This window comes from Sinohyriopsis cumingii, chromosome 2, assembly GCF_028554795.1.
Source record: "Sinohyriopsis cumingii isolate HCF-2022 chromosome 2, ASM2855479v2, whole genome shotgun sequence".
Lineage (NCBI taxonomy): Eukaryota > Metazoa > Mollusca > Bivalvia > Unionida > Unionidae > Sinohyriopsis > Sinohyriopsis cumingii.
The window spans coordinates 169044502-169063649 of NC_142962.1; the positions used below are offsets into that span (position 1 = coordinate 169044502).

General features: G+C 34.5%; 1 protein-coding gene across 1 annotated transcript in view; it reads left to right on the forward strand.

Annotated features, from left to right (window-relative positions):
* The first annotated feature begins 2925 nt into the window (after window positions 1–2925).
* Window positions 2926–19148, forward strand: part of LOC149806277 (winged helix repair factor 1-like) — a 33095-nt gene continuing 16872 nt past the window's right edge. The window contains exons 1-6 of the mRNA XM_089951229.1: window positions 2926–2990; window positions 8481–8592; window positions 11355–11509; window positions 15677–15818; window positions 16370–16466; window positions 16919–17075. Of these exons, the coding sequence (XP_089807355.1) occupies window positions 8484–8592; window positions 11355–11509; window positions 15677–15818; window positions 16370–16466; window positions 16919–17075 (660 nt within the window). The 5' untranslated portion in view covers window positions 2926–2990; window positions 8481–8483. The remainder of the gene's footprint in view (window positions 2991–8480; window positions 8593–11354; window positions 11510–15676; window positions 15819–16369; window positions 16467–16918; window positions 17076–19148) is intronic.

Consider the following 19148-nt stretch of genomic DNA (forward strand, 5'->3'; position numbering starts at 1 on the left):
CAAAGGTTCACCTGTGTGCAGTTAAGACTGGTATGCCTTAGATCTGAGGCCAAAAGGTCTAAAATCCGGACACAAAATCGCATTCCGATCTCGAGCGAATTTTGGGTGAGAAAAAAAACCGGGTCCAAAAAATGAGGTTTTTCTCTCTGTATTTTGTAGTGCAACTAGAACTTCCAGATTATTTGATGTCATTTTAGAGCTATATCTGTCTGCTTTTTGTTAATACCACCCACGTTGGTGTATCTTAAATGACCTTGATGCTGCAGAGCTTGGAAGTAGGGTACAGCCTCATCACGCCTACGGATGGCGCCACCAAATAAAGTTTATCCCATTTGAGCCATCTCATTATCAGGTTGTATCAGACCCAGACGGACCAATTATGATTGCACTAATATAATTTTGTAACACTGGATGATGTTTGACCGATGCTTGCTCGCGTGTCGCTGGAAAGTCAATCACGTTCATATTGTACAAATATTGTATTATTTATAATCAGGTGTTTATGTTGTGTTCGATGCAAGACGGTCACGGATACAACTGAGTTAAACGCAACAACGACGAGTAATAACAGGCAAGTGCTTACGGGAAAGTGTGTGAGATGCGGCAAAAAATATTAAAGTCTGTGAGCAGCAATACGAGCATTGCCGGCGGTGATGTTGCTGCGACACTCGGATTTATAAAATCGGCAATGAGTGGTAAACTAGCGGTGGATGCAGGCAATTAACTGTCCGATAATTACATAATCAAGTCGATTTATTATAGTACAAGAGGATACTGGAAAGGTACAGAAGTGTTTAGCAAAGTCGCTGCTTCATCAGGTGTCATACGAGCTGTTGCCGCAGATTGGTTGTCACGACAGGCAATATGGCAAATTTATTTGCCACGTCCTGAAACGATTCAGCATGGACGGTTTGATGTCAACACGCCCAACGAAGTTCATCAGGCAGATATATTGTTTTTACCTTATGACGTCATTGGCACATCACCTAAATGGCGCACATACAAATACGCGTTAAATGTCGTCGACGTTGCAAGTAGATACAAAGAAGCAGAAATGCTATCGACTAAAACAGCAACTGAAGTCGCAGCCGCGTTTGAACGAATTTATTCGCGTGGACCTTTACACTGGCCACAGCTGCTACAGGTTAAATCCTTATTGCATCCATGAGGCTGATAGTCGGAATGTCGGGTCAACTTCATGACGGGGATGATTTGATATCGACGTGGTTTCAACGGACTAAATCGTGACAGTTCTTGTTTGGAAAAATCCAGCAAACTTTGAAACACTCCCATCCTCTCTTGGACTTTAGTCTTCGGTGATGACACTTTTTAGAGGCATTTCGATGGTGCCCTTTGCACTTAAACCAAAGTTTAATTTCTTCTTGGTGATGGCAATAAAAGCCGATTGCCACCCTTTCTAACAGTACACGATACGGTGGCGTGGACGATCAATCAAATGTACTTTGTGCTCGATCATATGTTCGAAAAATTCGGTTTTCAACGTATAACCATCACTCAGTATGACTCCATGTGTATTTCTGAGTCGTCTATGTTCCTCGGTCAGATTCAGTGTTTTGTACTTGAAATGGTTACGTTGGGATCTAGGTGTACTTTGAATAAATAAGTGTTTTAAAGGGAGATTTTAATTCCAGAACTTATACAATCACTCACTATTTGAATAAATACGTGCTTTTAATGTTAGATTTTAATTCCAGAAATCATATAATCAGTCATTATTTGATAAACGTTCCATCTCAAACACGTTGAATTTTGGTGCTGATTATGTTAAGTTTTGTGTTGTTGTTTTTCTTTCAATGATACCGCGAAAACTTAAGACGAGTGTAAATTGCTTAAGAAACGAGTAATACTAGATCAGGAAATTAACACCACTGTGAAAATACTGTAAAAATAATAATCTAATTGTACTAAATGGAATAGTTTTGACTATTCAGTCAGTTTCTAGCAACTCTCTAAAATATAATAATTTCAGCTTACTTGAACTTGACCAACTTTTTACAGTTGGTGACTCCTTGTTAATTACTACTTTTAGTTTCTACCACAAAACTAAACACATTTTACCTGTTCGAGACAGTACATTATCACAAAAAAGCGTGATGGCAAGAAAATAAAATAGCTAATTTTATCAGAATTATTCATACTGGTAAGCTAGAAGAGCTATTAAAGAAGAATCCGGATTCAAATAATAGTATATAATACATATATTAGAATTTTATCACTATCCTCCTCGTTTAATGACACTGCTTCAGAATGGTTTGCAATATTGCAATCCTATTTGTAATAATAATAATAATAATAATGATGTTTGGAACTCAATGCCCTCAAAAAATATCAGTATGCAAAACACAGTATACATGACCATAACCAAACAAATAAGACAAGTTGAATCCGTCTTGATTTTAGTTTATACAATACATACAATCCTTGATAATCTTTAATGTCACTTAACGTTTGCATATAGCTAGAACGCGCTTTATTTGCATCATATTTCGTCTCGCTAACTTCGTCGTTCTGCCAGCCGGAACTCTGCATACGCTTAAAGGTGACGTCATACAAAGATTCTCAAGCGATCCTAATATTCTATTTTCCTTGAGAGAAAAAAATGAAGAAAAAAAAATTGAAAAAGAAACCACCTTGTGGACCTGTGGACAGTTTTATTACGCACATTTACTTATTTCGAATAAATCATACCATATCACCACAAACCACCTTAACATATATGTCAGTAATATTTAGTATTTTCGACTATTTATCTTTTTGTTTTGTTCCGGTATTGTCGGTTTGTTCCGGAATTTTCGGTTTGTTCCGGGTTGTTCCGGGAATAATTGGAAGTTCATTAATTGACCAATAGCAATAAAAGCATTTTCTATATCAGCCAATCCATTTTCGTAAAATATTTTGTTGCGATAGTGTTATATGGCAGCGCCCATGTTACCAGATACCTTGAAAAAGGAAGGACCTACTGTCTGAAGGTAGACACATATTATCATTTATTTCCCAATATTTTTTGAGTTTTTATTTTGAAATTTTGTTCGTATGGTTCGCATATCGTTTTAGTAGTTCAGAAGTTTTTAAGTTGACCTTGTGATAGATGATTCAGAGAAATATTATCTGTACAATGTGTCCTATCAGTACCAAATTTATCGTCAAATTTCTTTGAGACCACATTGTTGAAAGTTTGAGCACTATAAAGTAAGACTACAAATTCTGGCGTTAGCTTTGGATATTAAAACGTTGTAATTAAGGAAAACTCAGCACAACGACACATTTGATAACTGCGTTGTATTATGTCAATATTAAATGGTGGGTTGGTGTGTAAAAGGATGGACTTTTTTCTTTAGAATTCGAGAATGAGAATACAATGTTTGATGCATAATTTGAGTGTGCAGAGCTAAAAATAAATTGAACTGATCTTTATGATATATTTTGAAATAAATTCAGTACATGCTTTCCAATGTATACCGTCCACCATTTTAAATATTTTATAATATTCCTTTTTGAAAATTCTTTTCCTTGTGCTATTTATTTCAAAATGAAATTTGCATATTTCGTACATATAGTTATGTAGAAATATTTTGTGAACATTCTGCTTTAAAAATAAATTGACATTTTCTATGTCCCAGGTGATTCTGAAGGCTCTCTGCCTTTGTACCAAGCACCCACTAACATTTTTTGCATGAACTACCATATTCTTGAGTGATACAAAAGTTGAAATTAAATGTTACTCTTAAAATGGAATGTTTTCGGCATTGTTAGTGTGCAGAATTAAATAATGAGTACATCTTTAGTCATGATATCTTTTAAAATAAATATACAGGAAGTATTCAAACATGTGCACCATCCACCATTTTTAATATTGGTCTTTGGTCATTCATTTCGAAATTTGCATATTTCTTACATATTGCCATATTGAAATGTTTTGTGTACATTCAGCTTTAAGAATAAATTTACTTTCTCTGTGTTCCAGGTATGTCTGAAGCCTTTGTGACTTTTTATCAAGCACCCTCCTAACATGTTTGTGTGAAATACTGGTTCCTAGAAAAACCAATATATGCTTAAAAACGTGAAAGACACAAGCATTTACGTGTTTTCTGTGTGTACAGTACAGCTAACTTGATATTTCTACATTATTATTTGTTTCAACAATACATTGAGGTCAGATTAATTAAGAACAATTACCAAACTTCTGTTGTTAATGCTGGGACCACAATCTGAGCAGTAAAGTACAACACACCAAGTCAGATGTCATTTTGTGGTAGAAATGTACTTTCACCAAGCTGAAATTGACATTATTTTCTGATGCTAACATTTTATAACAGTGTTTACAATGGTCACTGCCATTATTACTGGAGAACATCTGCTGAAGCCAAGTCTTTATTAGGGAGAGACCATTTAAGTTTCTAAGGGGTGGGGGGTAAATGCTTGGAAACAATTGTCTTGCTGTGATCTGTAGTATAAAAAGGCCACTGTCCCATTCCTTGTTTTACTTGGAACAAATATATCTTGTTATTAATGAAAGAATAAAAATATCCCAGTTGGAAAGAACAATATACCAGTAGTCACCTAACTAAATAACCAGCCCCTTACAGTATACATACAGTAAGAATTAAATTAGTTCATAGCTGTGTACATGTATATTGAGCCTCGTGACTGGGTCATTACATTTTTAAGGACTAAACATATGGTTCATATTTAAGAGTAAATTCTGTGTTTTCTGGGTTTTTATATATAAATTGAAGCAGCAGTCATCTGGAATTTAATTGTCTGCACCTCAAAGGAGTACTTTTCATTTTTAAACAGTAGGATAAGTTTTTCGAGAGAAGCTCAACAAGGACACGTGTCAGTGCATATGTTTGTTGCAATTTCTTTGAATAAAGTAAAAACTAAACTTATTGCAAAAGCTGTCAATCACTGAATCAGCCTTTTCTAATAAAAAATGTACAGCAGTATTAATACAGTTTGCAAGGCATTAAGATAATATTATTATTTTCTAAAATTTGATCTGGCATAAAATATGGTACATTATCTTCTTTAGAACTTGGAAATGTTTTTAGTCAGCTGATAACAGAATAGATGAATCTGCAGCTCTCTCTCTCTGCACATTTATATTTGATTGAGATCATGTCGACTCTGGTGGTCATCCATGATGACTCCACAAGAAAGTATGGTGTGCATGCTAATTCTCCACTTGCTGCTTGGCAACTCTGTAAGGATGCATGGAGGGTTTTTTCTTAATCCTCTCCACTCTCTTTACCCCCACCATGATGGGTATGGTTTCAAAAAATCGTGTTAGCTGTAGTTGTATATCAGTTTATGCACTGAAATTATCATTTGTAATTGTTTTATTAAAATAAAAAAACAAAACTTGATTTATGCAGTTTTGTTATAAATTTTCTTTTTAGCAAAACGGTAGAATTTGAATGCACAGTATGATAAATGGTGAATTGTTAAGAGCTTAAAATATGAAATAGTGTATGCATGAATAAGGTTATAACAAGCCAGCATGTATAGTTACATGTTTTCAGTGTATATATCAGATACTTATGTTGATTTAAAATAAATAAAGACTTGAAATGCAGTGGATGGAATCACTGGAATGGGAATAATCACCTAAACGGATGGCAAACATTGGTTTAATTCATTTTTTAAAGTCTCTTAATTCATTTTTAATTTACTGCAAAAAATACAATTCTTATATTACTTAGAGCAGTGTTACATGGTTCATGAACTACTGTAATGGCAAGTGTTCAGATGTGGAATCAGAGAGAGAAGGAACTTTCACTCAGTTGCTTCCCAAGAAATGTGTATGATTATGTGTTTAAAGAGAGAATGCTATAGATTTTTTCTTATTATGACAATATTCTTATTGAAATTCACAAAAATAACATGAATTGGTTTTCTTTTCTTCCAGATTCTGCAAAATAGTTTAACCTTTAAACATATTTTTAAAACTAGCTATGTCATACATTTGTAATTGTTTACATTTTTACATAGCCACCTACTAGGAAGAGTTACGGTTCTTGCTGTCATCTGTAACCTTTAAAAAAGACATAATTATGGGGTTTTACACAAGTATTCACACATTTTATCATTTTACAGAACTCCAAAGTGTGTAAATAGCAGGCATCGATGTTTGTATATGTTGGTTTTTTTTGCATTTTGATTAATTCTGTTGTCATTTATTTCCACTGAATATGCTGTAGAAAATCCCCAGTGTCATACGTGCCAAGCATGGACAGTTGACGTTACAACCATTGAATAGATACAGATATAATATGTCAGTCTTCTGCATATAAAAGTGGAGAAAGTACCAGGTCTAATGAGGTTACCATTTTTTGTTATGCTATTCCTGTCCATCCATTGAAACCATATTGATCATTGATGAGTAATCTCAACTTTACAACTGCATGTTGAGGAGGTAGATTCAAAATTTAAAATGTGAATCTTTTGAAAAGTCAGTTTTTGGTGAATAATATAAAAGTAGAACAGTTTAATTGCTTGATCTAGGGGATATTGATTAACTATTTATAGCAATTTGTAATGATGTAATCTAGGTATTAATTATGGTTCAAATTCTAGTTTCTAATGTGCTCATGCAAAGTCATTATAGTCGAAGTGCAAAAGACAAGAAAGCGCACATAAACCTTAAACAATGGAACAACCATTTGATAACGTCAAAACTTTGACGTTTAATTTCTTCTGATAAGACATTACATTACCTATTCATCGAACTAACAACTTAAAGTAATCTCAAATACTGAATATGGTGCTATACATGCCGGCTGTATCCATATACTTTTTTTAAACGGCAATTTTCTTACTGTGTCTATTTACTCCCAGGCTTCCTTACAACAGTCCATAGATAATGTTCAAAATCATTATTTTCATATTTGTATGTATTCATAATAACATTGTGTATTGGTTGGATAATACGTGTTTTGCTACTGTTTTCCTTCATATTTTCATAATCAAGAGTGATATAGGAAAACAACCTTGACCTTATTTTTTGATGCATTTGATATGAGTACCTGCTATAGCTGCATTCAATATACATTTCACCTGGGGCAGCAACACAAGTTAATTGGCAGGGTTGAAGGAGCATCTCAAAAGCATGAACTGCATTGAAGGACTCTTGTGTAAAAGATCCAGTTTGCTCTGCTGGTATAAATGCCATTTATTTCATACAAGTATAAAAAGAGTAATTTAAATTGCTGTATTTATTAAAGAGGCATTCTTCCAGGTAGTACTTTCTGGACCAGTGTTAACTTAAAAATAATAATGGCAATGAATCTGTGTTTTACAATATTTTGCACAGTGCTTAATAGAGGGTGGGTTTATGGTTGTATCATGAACAGAATTGAACGTCTTAAATTTTGGAATGTCCTTAATAATTAAGTAAGTCTTTGTGATCCCTGTGTAGTAAAGTAGGATTGGTGTTGTCAGTAATCATGTCATAAGTGTTTGTGATCACTGTGTGGTAAAGTAGTATTGGTGGTGGTGTCAGTAGGCGTGTCTCAAGTCTTTGCAATTACTGTGTAGTGAAGTATGATTCATATTCATTAGACATGTCTCAAGTCTTTGCAATTACTGTGTAGTGAAGTATGATTCATATTCATTAGACATGTCTCAACTCTTTGCGATTACTGTGTAATGAAGTATGATTCATATTCAGCAGGCATGTCTTAAGTCTCTGCAATTACTGTGTATTGAAGTATGATTCATATTGTCAGTAGGCATGTCTCAAGTCTTTGCGATTACTGTATAGTGAAGTATGATTCATATTGTCAGTAGGCATGTCTCAAGTCTCTGCGATTACTGTCTAGTGAAGTATGATTCATGTTGTCAGTAGGCATGTCTCTAGTCTCAGCGATTACTGTGTAGTGAAGTATGATTCATATTGTCAGTAGGCATGTCCTTAGTCTTTCTGATTGCTATGTAGTACAGTAGAATTGGTGGTGTTGTCAGTGTGAGTGTGTTTTGTTTTTTTAACGTAGCTTTAATAATATTTCAGTCATATTGCTACGATGTGTGCAGTGTGGCAGTTTATTGTGATGTCTAGCACTGGGGCATCATGCTGCAGACATGTAGCATGATGTCCAACCCAGTCACATTATCCTGACACCAGGCCAACCAGTCCTAACACTAACCTCTTAATGCTGAGCGCCAAGTGAGGCAGCTGTTAGTACCATTTTTGTAAGTCTTTGGTATGACTCGACCGGGGAGCAAAGCCACAACCTCCCACATCTGAGGTGGGCACTCTGACCGCTAGGCTACTGGAGCAGTTGTCAGTAGGCATATATTAATGCATTGTGATCCCTATGTAGTAAAGTGGGATTGTTGTTGTCAGTAAGCATGTCTTAAGTCTTGGTAGGATTGGTATTGTCAGTAATCATGTCTTAAGTCTTGGTAGGATTGGTATTGTCCGTAATCATGTCTTAAGAAGTGTAATTTGATTGTTCCAGAAAATGAGCAGGAAAAGAACATTGATGCCAGACATATACAAGCAAAAGAAGCGCATATGTTATGGACCCAGCACACATTTGAATGGATCATTTGATAACAGCGATGATAAAGGTATTGCTGTACATGTTGCTAATCTGTGTTTAAAATGATTTTATTATTTGTAGCTTTCTTCAACATAACTTCTAAATCAGTTCAACCAAACGTGGCTGATGTTACTAAAATTAGAAAAACCTCCAGAATGATGAAATTCAAGAAAAAAATTGGAAGTTGATAAATTGTCCTTTGTGTTCTCATTAAATTCATGTTACATTGCAAAGTTTTCCAAAAAATGTCAGTTATTATAGGTTGTTACTTAATTTGAAACACATGCTATGGGACAATTTATTTATATATAAAGGGAGTTAATCCTTTTATTTCTATATGAAAGAAGTTGTTCCCTTTATTTCCTTTTGAAGGGAGTTAATCCCTTTATTTTCATATGAATGACAGTGATCCCATTATTTCTATATGAATCAAGATAGTTAATTTGTATTTTGTATTTAAAAAATGGGAGGAGGGAGTTCAGCAAAAGATGCAGCATAAGACACCATTGGGAGCTTTATTCAGGAATTTTAGTATATCATTAAAAATCTCCCTTTGATGATAGTGGCTGTTGATCACGTACTCTTATTTACCATATGGTACACTACAGCTGATGATTACAAATCTTATATACTGTATGGAACACTACAGCTGATAATCAGTTTGTGCACTACAGCTGATGATTACACAACCTTTTTTACTGCATGGTACATTACAGCTGATGATCACAAATGTTATATACTGCATGGTACATTACAGCTGATGATCACACTCTTATTTACTGTATGGTACATGAAGATCAGTGTAAGAAAACTCATCATTTGGTTCGAGATTTAACTGGATGTTGTTTTTTTCTTGTTAAAGATTATGTAGCACAGTCATTGATTCTCCAAATGAATAATCATAAATTAAAAATATTAAAGTTGACATATTTGTACATCCTTATTTCTCAGTTTTATTTAGCTGTATTTCTTCTGAATTCTTATTTTTCAGTTTTACTAGATTGTTTTGTCTTGTACATCCCTTTTTTCAATTTTATTAGGCTGTTTTTCATGTACATCACTATTTTTTCAGCTTTATTAGGCAGTTTTTCTTAATTTGAGTAATAAAATGTTTACATCCTTGATTACATTGATGGCAAGGATTTGTTTCTTTCCCATTTTATCATTGGAAGCATGCCTTATCTAATTGCATGATCTCTCTGACACAGTTAATCTAAGCTGGATAATTTCGTGTTAGTCTTACAGATAAGCCAATACCTTATTATCATGCAATTTTATTGATGTCAAACCAGCTTACACCTTATCACTCATTATATTGATCAGAATTTATCTTGGTGTGAGCTATCATAGGTGGGCAGTGTGTATGATGAGTTATGCATTCTCAGTATCTTAACATCAATGACCACTCTTATGATGAAAAATTGGGCAGTGTATATTATTTGTTGTGTTTTCTAAGTAAACTTATCGTCAATGACCACTCTCATAATGAGAAACTGGGCAGTGTGTATAATTTGTTATGCTTTCTTAGTAAATTTACCATCAATGACCACTCTCATAACGAGAAACTGGGCAGTGTGTGTAATTTGTTATGCTTTATTAGTAAATTTAACATCAATGGCCACTCTCATAATGATAAACTGGGCAGTGTGTGTAATTTGTTATGCTTTCTTAGTAAATTAACATCAGTGACCACTTTTATATTGAGAAACTGGGCAGTGTGAAGGCAGTATAGAGAAACTGGGCAGTGTGAAGTCAATATAGAGAAACTGGGCAGTGTGAAGGCAATATAGAGAAACTGGGCAGTGTGAAGTCAATATAGAGAAACTGGGCAGTGTGAAGGCAATATAGAGAAACTGGGCAGTGTGAAGGCAATATAGAGAAACTGGGCAATATGAAGGCAATTAATCATGACACCTTCATCAGGGACAAGATAAAAGTTACACATTTTGTGTGCAACACATATTTCATGACATCAAATTCTGTAGCATTATGTCTTTATGAGAGAGAGAGAGGGGTGGATGGGTTAAGAGGAATTTGTATTTGAGAGAGAGAGAGAGAAACATGAAAGGAGAGCTGGAAATAAATAATGTAATTGTGTCTGAAAACCATATCTTGACATTCAAAATCCACATCAGATTTGAAAACAGTTAATTGGTTTGGATTAATGTTGTAGAACAAAAGGGTGTGTTTCCACCTGACAAGATCCATATTTCACCCAGTTTTAGGGGAAAAATAAACTGGTTTGGATTGCAGTCATAAAATAAAAAACATTGAAACCAGACAAAACCACCAAATCATATTAGAGGCAAAGCTCTGTCTGCATAACATTGAATTTAACAGTACATGAATGAAATGTGGAATAGTCTTGTCATCCATGTGAATACAAAATATCAATCTCAGATGATAACTGCATGTATATACATTATTGGTTGTGTTGAGTAATTATATGGCTTTTATCATACTTGCAGTTTTATAAAATTACAGTTGGTTTAAACACAGTTATGTGAATTGCTTTTGCAAATTGAAGTTCTTGCACTCCTGTATTCACCATGTCTAAAAATTTCACTGGTAAAATCATGAACCAGTGTACTGTTATGTAGATTTCGAAAGAATATTGATTTTTACTGCATTCAGTCTACTCAAAGGTATTCTACTTAATATACAAATTTCTCTGTTTTAGAGTTAGACAATATCAAGATTGACACAAAACTTGATGTACAAATTTCTCTTTCTCAGAGTTGGACAGTGACCCCAAACAATACAAAACTTACGTAAAAATTTCTGTTTCAGAGTTGGGCAATGTACCTAATGACACAAAGGCAGCTGTGCTGTACCTCAGAAGTTTATTTCCAGTGGAAAAGTTTGAGCATCGCCTGCCTCCTGTGATATTCAAACATCAGCTGTACAGCTTTATTGACAGCAGAACCATTGTAGACAAACATATTGTATGTAACAGCATTCTTTTTATGGGTCACTTTATTTCCACAACTGCTGATAAGTTGAACTTACTATTTTTGATGTAAACATTAGTTGTTTTATCCCTGCACTTTTTAAAAAGCATAATGGATACATGGGATACGTGTCATAATGGATACATGGGATACGTGTCATAATGGATACATGGGATACGTGTCATAATGGATACATGGGATACGTGTCATAATGGATACATGGGATACGTGTCATAATGGATACATGGGATACGTGTCATAATGGATACATGGGATATGCGTCATTCTCTGTCCATCTATTGCTACATTTCCTGATTCACTGGGTGGGAATTCATAAAGCTTTGTAGTTATGGTCACCCTGCCTGGGATCCCATGATGGAAGCGCATTAAAAGTAAAATGTACAAGAATTTCAGTTACAATAGCATTTTGAAACTTTTTCTGATAATAGGATGCTGGAGGGGGTTTAATATGCAGTGATAGGATGGAAATTTATTGTGAGCCATTGTGGTTGTTCCAGTTTTAATTTGTATGCATAAATATAAAAATGCTACTTTCTTATTAATGTAGTGAGTCAGTGATACATTTGGTAATGATAGCAAATTTAATCTCACGTTCTTGCTCTGTTACAACAGAAAAATATGAAAGACTGCTGATTTTTTTTCTACAAGGATCAGATTTTAAAAGAAAAAGACAGTCTCTTTCTCTTTTATTCTTGTACCCAAATTCCCAAGGACAGGGGACAGTGGCCACCATCTTCTAAATTTGAGTGACATACAACATTTGGAAGGCTACAGGAAAAAACTCGAATGTCTTTAACACCCATTTAGTGGTAAAAAAATGGGATTATCATATTTGCTTAGTAACATGTTTAAATATCTGGTTCACCTAAAATAAACTGTATGATGGCATTTTCCGTTCCATAACATGCTCTTGTTTAGCTTTAGTGTTGTCTCATTCACTATCAGCATTTATAATATAACAATATAACTTGTCTTAAAAGACCACCAATTCTGTCAAAAGTAATGGTGTCTCTCATAACAGTGGTCTTTCAAGACAGGTTTTTTTGTAATTCCATTTTTCTGATTATTTTTCTCATCACATTAATAGTTCATTGATTACCCAACATTATGTAGCTGCGTAACTTTAGTCCCTGAAAAATATTAAATCATCTTCACAGGCCTTGTATATGTAATAAGTGACTGAACATGCCAACTAGATAAAAATAATTTGCACAAAATCTCAAGAGACCAGATTCCAACTGCATGAGTTATATTTACCTTGTTAGTTCGTAGAAGGAGAGTGGGTGTTGTCCACAATTTCCTTTTTTTACTGGCAGAAACAAGTGTTTGTTTTTCACGGCAGTTATTTTGCATCTGCAGGAAGTACAATGTGTAGGATTTGTTAATCTATACTCCCACATTCAGAGTTGTTCAAGATTAGATTTTCTTTGCACGAGGAAGTTGCACTGCTTCTTCTGTTTTGAAAATAGCATCACAATAATTTCCAAATTTTAGTAAAGAGTTGAAATTGGTAATAAGCTATTCTAAAAACCTTTATGTAATGGAATACAAACATGCATGATGACCAAGATGAGCCCTGTGTCTGATCAGATGGAGCAGCCTGAAATCCCTAAAGGTTGAATAATAATCACTAACAGCTAACAGGTTGTCTGTTTGGAAATATTTGTTTAAATCTTGTTTAGGATGAGGTCAGATGATAAGTTTATGTCTGTAATCTTATTAGAAACTTAACCAATATGTCAAGCCATTAAATGGCACCACATTACAACTGACAAATCTTCTATTGAGGCAAAGACCATCAAATGTGACATGTGTACTGTATCATATCATAGGCTGCATATTATCAATCATATTGATACACAGCAGATGTGGGTCACCCCTAGTGGCAGTCATACACTTTACTACTCTACTTTTGTGTGAATTTTCCTTCTTCAAATCTTCCTGCACAGCTTTTGCTGGATTCATCAGAAACTTTTATGTGGTAAGATCTCATTATTGGTTCTATCCAGACATAACCCACGTTGTCTCTGGTTGTGCTGTTAGAAGCAAGTAGGAGATTAGGTTAACCTTTATATGAGGTGTTCAGTATTCTCTTCTCAGAGGTTACCTGGGTGTACCCAGATGTACCTGAGGTTACCCAGATTTACCTGGGGTGTACCTGGATGTACCATTCTCTCTATCACCTCGTCTTCAAGCATTAATGTGATCAGGGAATATATTTAAAGGAGAAAGCCAATTTTTCAGTAAATTATGTTTCTCCTAGAATACTTACCTGATCACATTACTTTAATATCACCCAGCCTCTCCAGAATGCGATGTTCCTATCAGCTTTAAACTACCACCATTTAATGGCAGCAAGGAAGGTGATGGGCAAGAGTTAATGCCATTTGTTGATATATTATGGACAGAGAGTCAAATATTTGTATTTGGGAGGGCCAGATTCAGGTGGTGGTGGGGCTTATATTCCTAATGTTAATGTGACCAGGTAAGTATTCTCGGAAAGCATAATTTGCTTTCTTGGGGGTGATTTTTAAGAGTTGTGGTAACAAAATTTTCTGATTCATAAGTATAGAGAATTTTTTCACCAGGTAAATTTGGAGATATGAAGGGAGAGTGATGCAAATAAGAGTAAAAATAGGACAGACTTGAAAAAGATAAAAGGCCACCACATGGCTTCAATCAACTAAGAGTTCTTTGGTCTGTACACAAGCTGAATTGTGTGATTTGAATTTTTAACATAGCTTTAAAAAATTCAGTCATATTGCTTTGATGTTTGCAGTGTGGCAGTTTATAGTGATGTCTAGCACTGAGGCATCATGCTGCAGACATGTGGCATCATGTCCCACCCAGTCATATTATCCTGACACAAAGCCGACCAGTCCTAACACTAACCTCTTATTGCTGAGTGCCAAGCAAGCATACATGCCAACCATTACGCTTTTGGCGTAATCATTACGCTTTTTTCCACTAAATTACGCCTTACACATAAATGTATTCGGATTACGCGTTTTCGATATATCCCCCCTCCAAATTTTTTTTAATAATTTGTTTTCTCATTTTTATTAATATCCCATTAATCCCACAAACTGTATTCTAGAAAAGACGGCTTCTATGTACTTTCCTAACAGTTTTGACCTTGGCTTCTATTGATAGCAGTTGTATGGCTTAGTTAGGAGAGAACAGACTGCTTTTCTAACTTGTAATCATTGCTCGCAGATTCTTTGTTCAAATTAATAATTGGTACAGAACTATGTAGATATTCGGCGCTAAAAGTTGAGTCGGATTTAGCCTAGTCGATGCGTGTGTTAGAGCAAAAATGTTTTTCAAATAATTTCACTGATGGATTAGAAAAGATTAAAAATCGATTCAGAGATGAATACATGAACTACATATTACAGCGTTCCATTCTAGGGCAGCTTCATGCCCCATGCAGGTTGTGTGGAAAGGATTTTAATATTGGTCATCGTGGTAAAAGAAAGAAACTTTGAATTGGCTCATTTTCCTAACTCCAGCACTATGGTTTTTTTTGTTTGTTTTTTTACAGCAGAACTGAATTGTTGGACACAAATTTTATAAATGCAGAGGCGCTGCATACTGAGTTCTTAAAAGAATACGGACTACCCCTAGCGGTAGAAGACTACATTGGTCCTTTGTTCAAACGGATGTTTCCTGATTCCAAAGTTGCAGAAAATATGCATGTGCAAGAACAAAATCATCTAATATTTTTAGGTGTTTAGCAGAAGATACTTCACTTAAAATTGCAGAAGCCATGCAAATTAGGCCGTTTAGTATTGCAACAGACAGGAGTAGTGATTATGATGACAAAAAGTTGTACCCAGTCTGTGTAAGAGACTTTGACAACAAAAAGAGCAAGGTCAGAGTGCTTTTCTTTCATTTTTTTGCTCGGATTACTCTTTTTTGTCCACTTGGATTACACTTTTTCCTCGCCAGGGGTTGGCATGTATGAGCAAGCTGTTAGTACCATTTTTTATAAGTCTTTGGTATGACTCGGCCAGGGTTTGAACCTGTGACCACCCACATCCAAGGCAGATGCTCTATCCACTTAGGCCATTGGAGCAGTCAAGCTGAATTGTAATGACCTTCATAGAGTCTATTTCTATTTTCTTCTGATCATTTCAGAATGATATGCAGCAGCAGGGGGAGATAAATCTGTTTCGACTTGGAGCAGACAGTGACGAATATTGCATAGTGTTGAAAGAGGACTACAGATCACATGTTGCCAGGAATATGGCAGAGGCCTCAGTACCCAAAACTATAGCAGGTAAATTCAGAAATTGGTTTTCTGATCTCTTTATGTCCAAATATATTTTCTTCATAGTGAAATAACTGTATTTGGGATTTATAGAATCTATCAGTTGTATTACTTTGTGATGGAAAGGTTTTGGCTTTTCAGAGTACTTTTCCACAGATTAAGCCGTGAAAGGATAAGTTTAGTGTTGCATTTATCTCACAGTCTCAATTTTAACACTTTGGTTCATGATCACTTTGTAGCTTTTAGAGCTCTAAGGACAGATTACTATTTGGACATTTTTTGCGGAATGTTTATTATCCAGGTAACCAGTCAGTAAAATGCATTGCATGAGAAAAGAAAATCTAAAACAAAAGCAAATGATATATTCTATATACAGCATGCAAAGAAAGTCCACTCTAAAAGCTTAAATACTGTCAAAAAATGTGAATGTGATACGAAACATTGCTTCAGTGTTACACACTTTGAATAAATGCTAGAATGTAATTGTAATGACATATTAAAGAATTCTTTCTTTTAGTCAGTATTTCTGTTTGCTAGTAAGTTGATTGATTCTGTTACAGATAAATTTCTCAACACAGTTGTCGAGAAGTGTCGTAATGTGAGTGTGGATAAAAATGTCTTGATTAATGAATACCATTTCACAGATGAGGAAATTACGTAAGTGGTTTTATCCTTTTACACACACACACACACACACACAACACAAATGCAATATCCGGCAAAAGATTTGACATTTAAATTGCAGAGCAACCAAAGCATGATTTGTTAAAGAAAAATTACCCACTGCACATTTTCAAGATTGCATTAAGGTAAACCAAAATTATTTTTTTATCATAAAGGTATATTTACTCATTGGTTAATCTTTTAATTTTTTGTTTTAAAAATATTGCAGTAAATGTAAGTTAATTTGAAGTATATTTATGGAAAAACAGAAAAGTATAAAATATTTTTCTGTACATCAGATCTTGTAACATTTTTATTGAAACATCATTTAGTACATATTGAAAGATGTATTAATTTATTTTGAAGACATTTTTAGTATAAACAATGCACATTCCAGCTTCATGTTAATAAAAAATACTGAATAAAATATATGTGAATCTTTGTAGGCTATTAGTGAATGGTTCAGTGATTACTGTACGTGACATTGGAAGCTGGTGGTTATCTATTCCCAATGCAGGACTATTCATGAAGTATTTCATGAGGGGGAGAAAGTCCTTATTAACTATGATAAGAAGATGTAAATATAGAGAAATCTTGAAGAAGGTGAGCCACAATGCAAATTCTGAAATGAGTGTTTTGATGATAGCTTTAGAATACATTTGTAAAAGGAAGTTTTAATTATAACAAAGTTATAGCAATCATATATGTATGTACATGAAGCAGAGTATTGACAGGTATAGAGAATCACTGTATTGACAGGTGTAGGGAAACAGTACTGACAGGTATAGTGCAACACAATATTTACAGGTACAGGGAAACAAAAAGAGTACTAACAAGTATAGAGCAACAAGTAATGACAGGCAAAGGGAACCACAGTATTGACAGGTTTAAGGAAACACAGTTCATATATTTACTGTAAAATGAAGAAAATGCAGACAATTTTGATAGAACAGATTTTAGATTAGGGGTTGGATAACTGAGGCTGCTGTGCATGTAATTATTAAGGTGACAGTGAAGGATTGTCTTTTACCTTTTCTGGTCTTATGAATTGACCAAGACAGACATGGATCTGCTTCACATCAATTTATGTAGGATCATGACAATAATTGTATCAGTTGACATTAGAACTCATGGTAGTGAGAGATCCTGCCTTGAGGATTTTCTGACTGGTAATTATATGAACAGGTATGTATTAGCATTTAATGACACCTCAGTACAACAATGGTTATAGAGTGCCAGTTAATGACACCTTGGCACAATAATACTAATATAGTGCCAGTTAATGACACCTTGGCACAATAATACTAATATAGTGCCAGTTAATGACACCACTGCACAATAATAGTAATATAGTGCCAATTAATGACACCTCTGCACAGTGATAGTAATATAGTGCCAATTAATGACACCTTGGCAAAATAATAGTAATATAGTGCCAATTAATGACACCTCGGCAAAATGATAGTAATATAGTGCCAATTAATGACACCTTGGCACAGTGATAGTAATATAGTGCCAATTAATGACACCTCGGCACAGTAATAGTAATATAGTGCCAATTATTGACACCTCGCCACAATAATAGGGATATAGTGCCATTTAATGACACCTTGGCACAATAATAGGGATAGAGTGCCAATTATTGACACCTCTGCACAATAATAATAATATAGTGCCAATTAATGACATCTCGGCACAATAATAGTAATGTAGTGCCAATTATTGACACCTCGGCACAATAATAAGGAGATACAATAATAGGGATATAGTGAAAAATTATTGACACCTCGGCACAATAATAGGGATATAGTGCCAATTAATGACACCTCGGCACAATAAAAGTAATATAGTGCCAGTTATTGACACCTTGGCACAATAATAGTAATATAGTGCCAGTTATTGACACCTTGGCACAATAATAGTAATATAGTGCCAATTAATGACACCTCGGCACAGTAATAGTAAAATAGTGCCAATTAATGATACTTCTGCACAATAATAGTAATATAGTGCCAATGACGAGTAAAGTTTTAAAAATGTATTAAAATATAAAATGGGTTCTGAAATTATTCTGTCACATATCAGAATTCCACTTTCTATCATAATTGATTACCCATTTTTGCAACTGTAACCTTGGACTTTCATTTAAATAACCTTGCAGTTTTAATGGATGGATAGTGCAGGAAATTCTTTAGTCAAAGTTCATTGCAGCTATGACCTTGAACTTTCATTTGTATAGCCTTGCAGTTTTAGTGGATCAATAAGTTAGTCAGTGTTCACTATAAATGTAACTGTTGATTTTAATTTGCATAACCCGAAGTTGTTGTGGATGGATAAGAAAGATTTCCTTTAATCATAGGCCAACAAAAATGAGGTACAGAGGTTATAATCTGCTCCTACACATGTGTACTTCAGCTTTTGCAAAGTTAGTTTGAGATTTTGAAAGAAACCCTTATAGTTAAGATATTATTTAAAATGAACTTTGTCATTTGCTGGTTACTTTTTGAGTTTTTGAAATTAATCGACTTTGTCATCTCAGGTTACTTTTAGATCTTTAAAATTAATTTGCCTTGTTTATTGCACATTTTCATCCTTTTATCAGATGTGTTCATAACACAATGATGCAGTAAATAGTTCTGGCATTTTAGGAATTGACTTTTTTCCAGTGGTCCAATC